This window comes from Pomacea canaliculata, linkage group LG7 (assembly GCF_003073045.1).
Source record: "Pomacea canaliculata isolate SZHN2017 linkage group LG7, ASM307304v1, whole genome shotgun sequence".
In the NCBI taxonomy this organism is placed as follows: Eukaryota; Metazoa; Mollusca; class Gastropoda; order Architaenioglossa; family Ampullariidae; genus Pomacea; species Pomacea canaliculata.
This window is the reverse complement of record NC_037596.1, coordinates 27,350,873-27,363,202: the sequence shown is the minus strand read 5'-3', so window position 1 is coordinate 27,363,202 and position 12,330 is coordinate 27,350,873. Positions and strand designations below refer to the sequence as shown.

Below are 12,330 nucleotides of genomic sequence, written 5' to 3'. Positions count from 1 at the left end.
AGAAATGTGTGCCTGAGAACGATAACAGCTGGAATACAGCTGAGTGTCATCAGCAAAGGATTCATCAGATATAGAGTGAGATTGAATTAGAGTAGTAAGTGGCTTCATGTACATGATAAAGAGGATGGGACCAGGTACAGAACCTTGGGGGACTCCTGAGCGTATAAAGACTAGTATAGATACGAACCGTCCACTAGTCCTATCTGAAAGATATAACTGAAACCAGTTGAGTGGGGAGCCTGAGATGCCATAGAGAGTACTGAGTCTATGAATAAGAATAGTATATAGTCTGTAGTATCAAAGGCAGCAGACAGGTCTAACATGGTGAGAAATAAGATGTCACCTCTATCCAGAGCAGACAAAATGTCATTTGTCGTTTTAAGCAGGGCAGTCACAGTGCTAATCAGATGGACCATGACTATGACAGCAACAACAACGCTGGAAGACTTGGACTTTGCTGATGACATTGCCCTGTTGTCACACCGCCACCAAGACATGCAGGAAAAAACAAATGCCTTCTCAGAAACAGCTGGAAATCTTGGCTTGAAGGTCAGCGCAAAGAAAACGAAAAGTTGCATGGGCTCGAACCCTCTCCAAGGCTGCCTGGAGCTGATCGTAAAAAGCATCCTTGTCTTCTGCCACGGAGTCTTCTGTTGGTGCATAGCAAGCTAGCACTGTCAGCTTGGTGTACTTTGAATGGAATCTTGCTCTCAAAAGCCTGGGTCCATAAGGCTTCCATTCTAGCAGTGCCTTTTCAGTTTTCCTATTGAGGAGTAGTGCTACTCCTTCAGAGTGCTGACCATCTGATCTTCCTGAGAACAAGATGGTATGTCCTGATGATAGTCTACTCTTTCCGGTGCCAGTTCATCTGACCTCACTGACTCCCAGGATGCTCAAGTTGTAGTTGTCAAACTCCTTGTCTAGTTGGAGCATCCTGCCAGTCTGGTACAAGGTCTGGACGTTCCAGCACCCCACCCTCCTTCAAAGCCTTTTACATTGCCTCAGGACTCACAAACCTGAAGGGGTAAGATGTCAAGCAATCCCAAGAGGGAGTAATTGGAATCTGTTTTTAGGGAACTTGATTTCTGCTTTTTAAGCAATGGCTGAAACACATGTAGGCAGCCATGTGAAAGCACTGTTCTGTCAATTTGTTATCAGTCCCACATTATTGCTAGATTTTAATGAGAAAGTGCATTATGACCTCTGTAGAAGTAATCATTTTTCAGTAGTTATAATATCATTTTGTCTGTTTAGAGTCTGATAGCATTTTAACAAAGGCAAACTGGCTATCCTTTCAGGCCCCCTAAACCATCTGCCTCTCTTCAAGCTTTTCATAAGCATTTTGTGAACATTTCTCACATTGAAAAAAGATTCTGTCGATGTACTGGATGTAATCTGATGCTCCCTCTCAAGATTAATTTAACTGCTTTCTGCTACTTCTCTGTCTCTCTCTCGCTGTTTAAACACAAATGCATGTGTGTACTCTTAAAAATTGTTGATCAGTAATTGTCATATGAAGCAGATTTGTTTCTTGTATCTCAAGCTTCTCAGTTGGTGATAATTTCCAGTCACTCTGATTTGCAAGTTTTAGCTTTTGTTTTAGTTTAGGAAATTTGTTTTCTTATTAGATATACCTAGAAACATTGTTGGCTAAAAAGGCTGTGTTGAACTGAGGTACCTCGAGGTACTTGTGTGCAAGTGGGACCATTACAAATATGTATGCTAATGAACTGTAGTTATTCATAAAAATTAACTTACTAATTTAGCCACATAGTTCAAACTTTTTGTTTTACCATTATACAAGATGTAGTTATACACTATATAACAGGCATTGAAGAAGTTATGAATGGACAGAAAAGACAACTTTATTTATGTATAAAGGTTTGAAAGTTGTGTGTGTGCTCAAATACACACATATTCTGGCACATGCATGTACAAATTCATATTTGGCTATGTCAAGCGTGTATCTAACAAAGAATTTGTGAAGTCCAAAATTAATAAAGTTAATGAAGAGATCAATTTGTTTAGCAGATTTCCCGATGAGTCATATTTTTGCTAACAGATCATTTTTCAACGCTGCATAGAGTTTAGCTTCTAGTCCCTGTATTTTCTCATACCAGTTTATGCCCTGTATTATTTCATATTACAATCTATGGATATGATCTTACAGCAGTGACAACAACAGTCACCAAATCAACAACATCAGAAGGTATTATTTTCAACTTAGCACATTTATTATCAGATGGGACAAGCTTTTATTTTTGGACATGCAATCAGTTAGGTGCACTTCAGCTTATCAGTATACCTGTATAATGGCATGTATGTATGTCTTTATTTCATTCTGGGGAGCTTTCCTAAAACTGCCTTTCTCTTAAAAGCTGTCTAATCAAGACAATGTTTTATGTTTTGTTTCTATGTGTCACTAATGGGTCTCTGGTTTATTAACCTGAGCAGATAACATGTTCTTATAATAATTAATTCTAATATATGAACTAACTTAAAATAAATTAATAGTGCTTCCCAATCAAGGCTTGTCCCACTCCTCTGATGGCTTTTCCCCATTTTGTTCATGTAGCATGTGTCTTTTCATGTCTTTTCATGTCTTTTCCGGTGCTTTCCATAGATATATATATAAAAAATGCAAGAGATTTTCAGACCCACAGTTAAAATAAATGGAAATTTTCAGACATACAGTGTTCCCTCGCTACTTCGCGGTTCATCTATCGCGGATTCACTACTTCGCGGGTTTTTTTTTGAGTGAAGCATCGATCGATATTTTCGTGCTGGGAATTATCGTTCTACAAAATACCATAGATATTTCAACAGGAAAAAGACGAAAAATGTAGCTATATTTGTATTTCTATTAAAATACCATGGTTATTTTGTAGATAGAAAGAAAGAAATAATTGTGTATGCGAAATCCATTGCTATGCGGAAGCCACGAGCCATGATTGTTATCTCCCATCTCGCATCAGTTTTTTGGGTTTCTTTGAGTACAGTTATAATTTTTTTACACTAATTTGTTATTGTACTGTATTAATACCATGATTACTATATTACTTTACACTCACATGATATTGTTTTACATGTATATATTATTATTGCATGTATGTCCCTATTTTGCGGAAATTCGTTTATCGCGGCTGATCATAGCACCTATCCCCCGCGATAAACGAGGGAACACTGTACACTTAAATTTGTTGGGGTCTTATTGACCAGTCACTCAGAATAAGGAACGAACCAAATTCATTCCATTATGGCATTTAAAAAATCTGGGGTAACGCATATGAAAGGATGAGTCTTTTGATAGTGTTGCTGCCCGGGTTACCCTAGATAAGACTATCACTATTTGCTGTGTCTAACTTCCTCCTGCTCGGACATCCCGACAGGAGGATCTTTTGCGGATCTTTTGACCCAACTTCCTGCTCCCGTCCTTCTTTTGGGGGATTTTAATGGGCACCCCTTGTGAGGCGGGGCCTTGACTGACACCAGAGGAGAGTTGTTGGGATCATTTTTTTATGGAAAGTGATCTCTGCATTTTGAACGACAGCTCTTACACCTTTTGTCATCCATACAGTAGTACAGTGTCAGCAGTTGATCTGTCATTGGTCAGCCCAGCACTGTTATTAGATTTTAACTGGGCTGTACATGACGACCTGTGCGGCACCACCCCTGACACCAGGGGAGACTTGTTGGGATCATTTTTTATGGAAAGTGATCTCTGCCTTTTGAACAACGGTTCTCAAACCTTTTGTCGTCCTCACAGTAGCACAGTATCAGCAGTTTATCAGTGGTGAGCCCAACACTGTTACTAGATTTTAACTGGGCTGTATATGACGACCTGTGCGGCAGCGATCACTTTCATATAATTTCACAATTTGTAACTAGTCTGGAGCGGGAAAATAATCTTTATAACGGTGGGTGGAATCTGACTAAGGCAGATTGGACTGCCTTTCAGACACTCTGCTCCACCTGCCTCCTCCGAAGTTCTAGTTTTAAATGCGAGGTAAAAGACCTTGACAATTATACCACGGTGCATCCTGCTAAGATGTTCACCTCAATTTTAAATGAAATCGCTTCAGAGACGATTCTTGCACGAAGGCATCGTAATAGCCATACACGTGTTCCTTGGTTTAGCTTTTTATGTTCTAATAGTTTTTGGTTTTGGGTTTTGCTTTGTTGGGGGCCTTTTAGGCCACAACCCTTTTTTTTTTTACTTACTGTTTTACACTGTTCTTGCTTCTTGTGTTGGCTTTTATTGATCAAGAGTTTGTGTTTATATCACACGGGGGATTTGTCCCTAAACTTTTTGAAATAAGATTACTTCATGCTGCCGTGATATATAGCTTTAGTTGCTGGCACAACTTAAAACAACCAACCAACTGTCCCACCGGCAGCTATTTTCATATTTTTTAAGAAGGATATGGCTCTATCATAAGATTTAAGCTTTTTATGTTCTAATATTTTTTGGTTTTGGGTTTTGAAGTGTTAAATTAATATAACCAGTAGTCTAGTTTTTCACCCTTTTTAAAGTAATGCAATCTTTTGCCATAATATAGCCTTAGTTGATGAAATGGCATAAAACTTGAAGAAACAAATTTATTAAGGAACTGAAAATTTTCATCAGATGGGAGGGATGTGTGTGTGTGTGCATGTATTTGAGGTAGTTTAATTTAATTTTATCTTAAGGAGTATTAAATTGTTAATTTTATATATTCTATTTCTTCCAGTGATTTTTGAGGATACACTTCATCCATGTAAGTACATTTTTTTTTTAAGATGAGATCTACAAAGGGTATTCTGCCTCCTTTAAAAGTAGATGGTGCTAGATAATGTATTCAATGTTGCTAATTATACAGAAGAGTATAGCATATAACAAGTTTTGAAAGTGCTTGTCTTCTCATGCTTACATACACACACTACATATATTTATCACTCTAACAGACACTTGCACAAACAAATCAAAAAGGGATAAACCTGCTGAATGCATTATCACTAACGTAGCTGTTGGTATTTTTTTAGAACCCCAGAGTACAAGACATCCGAGTGTCTTGCCAAATTTGGATGAAAAGGACAGCAACTAGATATTAACATTAGAATGAGAAAAAGACCCTTGTGAAAACCTGCAATATGACCCCCATTCTCAAATAGTGCCTAATGTTATCTTGAATGATGACAACAGAGAGTGATTTTGTGTCTACATACAGGTTACTGCTTACTGAATGCTTATGTGTCAAAAAAGATTGTTGGCACTTTCAGCAAGCTGTATCTTAAAGCAAGGTTAAAAGATCAAATGACCAAAAACATCTTTCACAAGTGAAGGCAAAAAGGAGAGATGTGGCACGGCCAACAGGCATCTCACCTAAAAAAAAAACTCCTGGAGCAAAAGAAGAATTGTAGGATACTGCATCATGCATTCCAAGGGCTGGATTGTAGACTAGTAAACAAAAAGAAGTAAAGTTTGGCATAAACTGCCTAGGTCACGAGTAGTCTTCTTTGTGGAGGTGGAGAGAAGGAAGGGGTGAATTGGCGTTATTGTGAACCAGAAACTGCCTTTACCATGACAAAGCTGCCACATGCAGAGATTTGGAGTAAGAGATATAAATAATGGAGATTAAAACTCTTAATCTGTCCATTATGTAAATGCCAGTTTGAAAATTGTACTATTGCAAGGCACAAGATGAGTGTGCAGTTTTTCTAGAAACCACTGGAGAAGATGCATTTAGTATTCTTGCAATCAAAGGCTAGCAGAGCAGACCTAGACAAAGTGATGAAGAAGTTTGAAAATTTCTTTATTATGGGAATTCTCATAAGGTGTACAAATTGTGAAAATTTCACCCATGAAAATATAGTCATATACAGCACCACTTTCAACTGGAAAATATGATGATGCAACCAAGCTGGAGGGAAAGTAGTTAAGGAGGACCATTACTGTAAGTGAAAACAATTTCAGTGTGTGTCAGAAAGGGCAAGATCAGAAAGAAAAATGTACCACCAGATAAAATAAATACAAAGGAGGAAAGCATAAAAAAGTTGCAAAAGCTCATTGGCTATGTAGCTTTGTCATTGAGGTAACTATCCTGGTATAACATGCGCAAAATTTCCTCATTTCCTTAGTAAACAATAAAAAAATAAACGACATATCATAGAAGAACAAATTTAATTCAATTTAAAAATGGTTAAATTAACAATATGGATATCATATCAGCTTTATTGGTCATTTTGGGTATAAAAATTCTTTACTTTAGTACTTTAGATCAGTGGTTCTCAAAGTGTGGTCCATGGACCACTAGTGGTCCGCGGGCATAAGTCAGGTGGTCTGCTGCTGCAGTCGTCATATGACAGCAAAGTGATGTTTAAAGTGGTGCAATCCTCGTATTAACATTTTAATTACAAATAAGGAGGTAGTTTTATGTCAACTTATTACTATACTACTGTCACAAAAGTACATTTAATTTTGAATTGTAATGAAACAAATGCGGCAATTTAAATTTGAAATTCATAGTACAGAGTGATTTTTAGGCCTTGGTGGTCCGCCATATTTTGTACTTAAGTAAAGTGGTCCGCGGTCTGAAATACTTTGAGAACCACTGCTTTAGATATTCAACATAATCCCATATATCCAGTGAAATAGATAAGTAATAATCAAATAAAACACCTTAAATGTTCAAGATGTGGGAGGATCCCTTCACATCCAAGAAAAATATTCATTCCCAAGATGTAGAATGTCCTCATTTAGTGTTTAAAAGTATAAACTCTAAACTAATGTTGAAGTGACAGGAAGGAGGTGAGATAAATTATTTCTTTCTTTATTTCCATTATACAAAAGAAGTAAGAAATGATCAGTACAGTTGAGTAGTCATCAGATGTAAACATGAAAGATGCCATAGAAATTTGTAAAAGAACCAAACAGAAATTTTGGGTAAGTACTGAGGCTGACGACTATAATTCCAGAATATTTTTATGCAAGGGATTCATGCCCCTCCCACCTGCTTCCTTTCCCAAAACACACACACACCTTGATATGCATGTATCCAACAGCATTTGATGTTGATATTGCCTTCCAAATATTTTCTTTCATTTTATTTCTTGTTCTATTTTTTCAGGTCCTGTTTGTGGTAAGTAACATTTTTTCTTTTTAATAATATATTTGTATGTTTTTCATTTTATTTTGCAAGCCTATTTCTTTTTCTTACTCGTTCTTACTTTCTTTGATATACTCCCACACACGTGCATGCAAGCATGTATTTCCTAGAAACTAGATACTGAGTTATGAAAATTAGGGACAGTCCCCATTGTCCAACATCTCCAGTTTTCATCCATTTTCATTAAACACAATTTCTGGGTATGATCCATAATTCATGCACAAAACGATTCTTTTTTGCTGAGAAAAGCATCAAAGCCCAAGACTTAGTATTTGTCACCTGTCCACCCGAATTCAACAAACAACACTTTTAAAACCAACCCCATATATGCAGTGTTAGAGCTGTTGGCTGGACTAATTTTTGCTTGTCCCTATTGCTCTTCTAAATGTCTTAAAATGCATCCTGCTTTAGCTGTGAAGGCTTTTCATAGCTTTTCTGAAGGACTTCCTGAAGTACAAAGAAAATATGCCAGTCTTTCTTTTGCATTCCTAAGATCATGCATATCAGACTTCAAGTCTTATAGTTATGAAGAGGAGACTATTCAGCGCACAGAGAAACTGCATGGTGTCTTGCTGACGCTATCACAATCTGGGTGGCCCTTTAGGAGAATTCCCGCATCCTATCCCTTCTTATTCTGCAGCCATAATAAAATAAGTGCCACATTTTGTCTCCTTAGATCAGGTGGATCAGGTCCCCATCTTCCATTCTTCATATTCTTCTATAGATCATTTTTGTCCCATACCTTTCAGCCACCATCCTCATCAACATCAAGACCTATATCTGGTCTACATTTAAACTTCAGCACCATGCAGCATCCTACAGGCACACAAGTGTGCACACAATTATTATGCAGGGATATAAACTCCTAGAAGCTAGTTAAAACAACCATATGTGGAAGACAGAAGAAATTATTATTTTAATATTAAATTTATGTTCAAAACATGATGAAATATAAGCTTACCTATATTTATATATCATTTTTTTTCACTTGCTGACATCTCTTTTATGCTGCACTTTGTAATGAACTTTATTTTTAACTTTATTTTGTGTCTAAAGCACCTCTCCATGTTCAAATTGCCCATTGGGACAAACAAAGTTGGTCATTTTCATTGTTATTTGACATTTTGTGTGTTTCAGATCCATCTGGTTACTTAAGTAAGTACCTAATATATCTGAATTTGCTTTGTTTCCATTTTGTTTTACCTGACAATTATTAATTATGACGATCAAGAAATAATCTTTTCAATATGAGTGAGCCGCTTCAGTCATCTGAATGTCGAATGCAATTTATGCCAGTTTCATCAAGGCTCTTCAGCAAACTGCGGATAATATTAACCCTAACAATTATTTTAAAATATGAATACAGTGATACCTCGGTTCTCGAACGCCTTGACTTTCGACCAAATCGGTATTCGACCAGGAAATTTGAGAAAATTTTGTCTTGGAATCCGAACAAATATTTGGAACTCGAACATCCGAACGTCCGAGATGAGCCGAGTTGAGCCGAATGGCGTTCATTCTGCCCAGCGCGCCTTGCTTGCGTCATCAGTGTGAGTGCAGAGAGAGAGAGTCACGTTTTTGTGGAGAGAGTCATGAAATGTGTGCAAAATGGGCAGAAATCGCAAATTTTGTGAACAACATCACCCTGATAAAGTGGTAGCAAATAGAGCAGTTAACATTTTTAATGACAATGTTATGTCCACTTTCCGCAAAATTTGCAAAGGAGAAAAAAACAGCAAACAATTGACAAATTCTTCCGTAAAGAAATCAGACAAGCAGCTGCAGAGCAAGATTCTGATTCTCCTCAGCAAAAGATACAGAGAACAGAAACACCCGAAGAGCAGTTACCCTCTGTTTTTATTGAAGAGGACTCCCCTTCAAAACAATAACTATCCCCCTTCCCTCCTCCCTCCACGTTCATTCCCTCCTGCCATAAAGTTTGGTACAGGTACAGTAAATGAAACACAATTTACTGTACTGTACAGTACATTTTTTTTTGTTTTTGTTTTTTTTGTTTTAATAAATACACTTTTATTTCTTATTTCTTGTTGAGACTCATGTTTTTCTACATATTATATACAAATTAGGCCAGTAAATAGGCATTTTCTGGGGCTTGGAACGAATTAATCCAGTTTCCATTATTTCCTATGGGTTTCATTGCTTCGGTTCTCGAACAATTTGGTTCTCGACCGTCCTCCCGGAACGAATTATGTTCGAGAACCGAGGTATCACTGTACTTAGCAGATGTTAAGTTACTGAGTCCTGACAAAGTAATCCTGCATATGAAAGTGTATGCTACAGGTAGGACTGTTCAGAAATAGAATGTTTGGGTACTACAAACAGAATGACAAAATATGCCAATGGTTAGGGTACATATCCCTTGCAATTTTGACCACACATTGCTGGGATGTATGTTGAAGTGTGAGGTTATTGTGTGTGATAAAAACAAAATCTATGGAAGGAACTGATAAACTGGCAACTTTTGCATTTTATTTTTCAGAGTGGTGGCTGATTCTCATCATTGCTGTTGGTGCCATTTGTCTCTCAGCATCTTTAATACTTGTTATATTGACTGTACAGTATTGTGAGTATATTTTGTTCATATTTCTAAGATCATTCTGTTTTCCAAATAAAATTACATTAAAGTTTAATGCTTTGATTACTTAACCACTGTTATTGATCATTTATTGGCTTGATAGTTTCTCGTTTAAGGCATGATATAATCAAATGAGGTTAAATTTAGGTTTGGGGTATTATGAATGAGCTCTTGTGTGGTCTACTGTTTGTAGCAGGTCGAGTCCATATCTGTACGGCTAAATAAAAAAATTCAAACCTCATAGCATTCACACCTTATTCTGAAACACCATAATGTGACGAAACTGCAGTGAGAAGAGATGCTGGTTCACTTCATGCTCAACTTCCACCTTTTTACACACCCAATTTCACAAGTCTGCTTGCCTTGCTCCAGTGCTCTCATACCACTGGCGTGTGCATACAACAACTGATAACATAGTTGTACAAGTAATCTCAAACTATTATTAACACATAAAAAGCTATGTCAAGCACTATTAAATCAAATATAGACATATAAGACTGATAAGATGACATGACATCAGGCCAGTGAAACTTTAGTGTTATACATACACATCACTTCCATTACAGCCAGGTATTCTCTGTATCTCTCAGTTTAAAATCAGGGCAAATGAATTCACCCTCACGTCCCCGGGATGTAAACACTTGCCCAGCCTCGCACATAGCTGAGAGTATCTCAGTGTCCTTGCAGTGCACCTTGAAAACCAGTAATAGACACCTGCATAGTGGCCTTGGTAGCACTCATGGGCCCAACTTCTTGCGCTGGGGGTGAACACCCAGCCTCTCTCTGGCTGGATGGCTAAGCTGGCCCACCCCTTTCTCTTATGCTTTTCCTTTTTAGTGCGATACATTTTTTAATTTCTTGTCCTGAATCCCCCAGAGTATCCGGCAGGAGTTTTTTACAACAGCTTCTTTGTTTTCCTTGTTTAAGTCCATTCCATCTGCAGCTATTTTTACTTTTTTAGGAAGGACAGAGCTTTATAATAACATTTAAGCTTTCTATGTTGTGATAGCTTTTGGTTTTGGGTTTTGATTTGTTGGTGGCCTCTTAAGTCACAACCCTATTTTATACATTTTAGGCTTCTGTGATGGTGCTTAAGTTAACAGACAAACATAAATTGTAATGGCCACCTGCACCTTGCAGAATTTGATGATCATCAGTGATGCTTGCCACGTGGTACTATGAAGTCATTCTTGGTTGTCTGCAACCTGAGCATGTTGTGATTGGGGTTTGAACCGTCACAATTCTATGTTTCAAACATGTAAAGTTTTAAAACCTTTAAGGAAAGAAAGCAATGCTTCATGCTTGTCTTCATTACCAGAGCACAATAAATGAAGATTGATGACATTGATATATTGCCCTACCTGATTATTATATGCTTACCATCACATGCAAGAGTGAGATTTTGCAAGACCTTCTGACTATAAGTGGAAATCATCAACTTTGAAATTAGATAATAAATAAGCCGCTGTTTAAGGTATATACTTGTATCTACCTGCCAGAATCTGTTTATAATTCAGACCAGTTGGGTAGGTCTTTGCAGGAAAATTCATCCTAAGCCTAATTTGGTCTTAAATTTATGTTCCAAATCTTTTTTGCTCAAAATTTTTGGGCAAAAAATAATTACTTATAATTGCGCTGATTTATTTTAAATGGTTTATTACCTGCTGTTGGTTTATCTGAGTTTTTTAAAAGACCTTAATATCTTAAACTTAATGATTTTAAATATTACTATGCTTTTTTCAGGGAATCCAAACTATTTAACCAGAAAAGGTATGCTATGTTTTAAATTTTTTCTTCAAGGATGTTGAATGTGAAAGCTAAAAGAAAAACATAGAGGTCTATTAAGTTATTTTTCTTCTTCTTTGTACCTTTACTGAACATTGTTTTTGATACAAACTCTTCATCAATTATAACTTTGATTCCCAAGAAATTTTTCTGTGAAATCAAGTATAGATGTATTGTCACTCAATCCATAAGCTATCTTTGCAGAATTTGTTGACTCAGAATAAAATAATAAGGCTTTACATATCCTTTTCACATGTTTAAAATACTAAGAATTAATACTGCCCTTATTGTATGTAAATATTCCTGCACAATTCATGCATACCCACTTGTCTGTACACTGATGTGTATTTACACTTGGAGAGACTCTGATACAAGTGGAAGGTAAGGAACAGTGTATCTGTAAATTTACCTTAAAGAGTGAATGAAAAGATTACTTTCTTACATTTCAGTATGGTGGTTTATTCTTTTGATGGTTCTTGCATGCATCTGCGTCTTGGGCATCATAATTGTTGTGATTATTTTGCTGAAATGTGAGTATATATTTTTCAAAATCGTGTTCATTAATTTTTTTCAGTAAACAGCTTTTGCTGTAATAGTTTATTTCACAAAAATAGATTCATATCAGCATTATAAAACAATTGAAATATGTGCCTTTGTGCAGCATTATAAGAGCTTGTGCAATTTCTTCATTTTGTGCCATTTTTAATGTGTGGACTAGGAGTTAGCTTGCTCTAATGCAGCACTAGATGCCAACGTCATTCAAAGCACCAACAAAGAACAAAACTAAGAAGCAAAGTTGTTTTG

General features: G+C 36.7%; 1 protein-coding gene across 8 annotated transcripts in view; it reads left to right on the top strand.

Moving 5' to 3' along the window:
• The window catches only part of LOC112568921, a 37,586-nt gene that overhangs the window by 16,848 nt on the left and 8,408 nt on the right, over positions 1–12,330 (top strand). For 7 of the 8 annotated variants that reach the window (XM_025246493.1, XM_025246492.1, XM_025246488.1 and 4 more), the window contains 7 exons: positions 2,171–2,209; positions 4,731–4,757; positions 7,107–7,118; positions 8,283–8,300; positions 9,646–9,729; positions 11,485–11,511; positions 11,976–12,056. In XM_025246493.1, coding sequence (XP_025102278.1) covers positions 2,171–2,209; positions 4,731–4,757; positions 7,107–7,118; positions 8,283–8,300; positions 9,646–9,729; positions 11,485–11,511; positions 11,976–12,056 — 288 coding nt within the window. The remainder of the gene's footprint in view (positions 1–2,170; positions 2,210–4,730; positions 4,758–7,106; positions 7,119–8,282; positions 8,301–9,645; positions 9,730–11,484; positions 11,512–11,975; positions 12,057–12,330) is intronic. The other variant, XM_025246494.1, reaches the window with a different exon arrangement.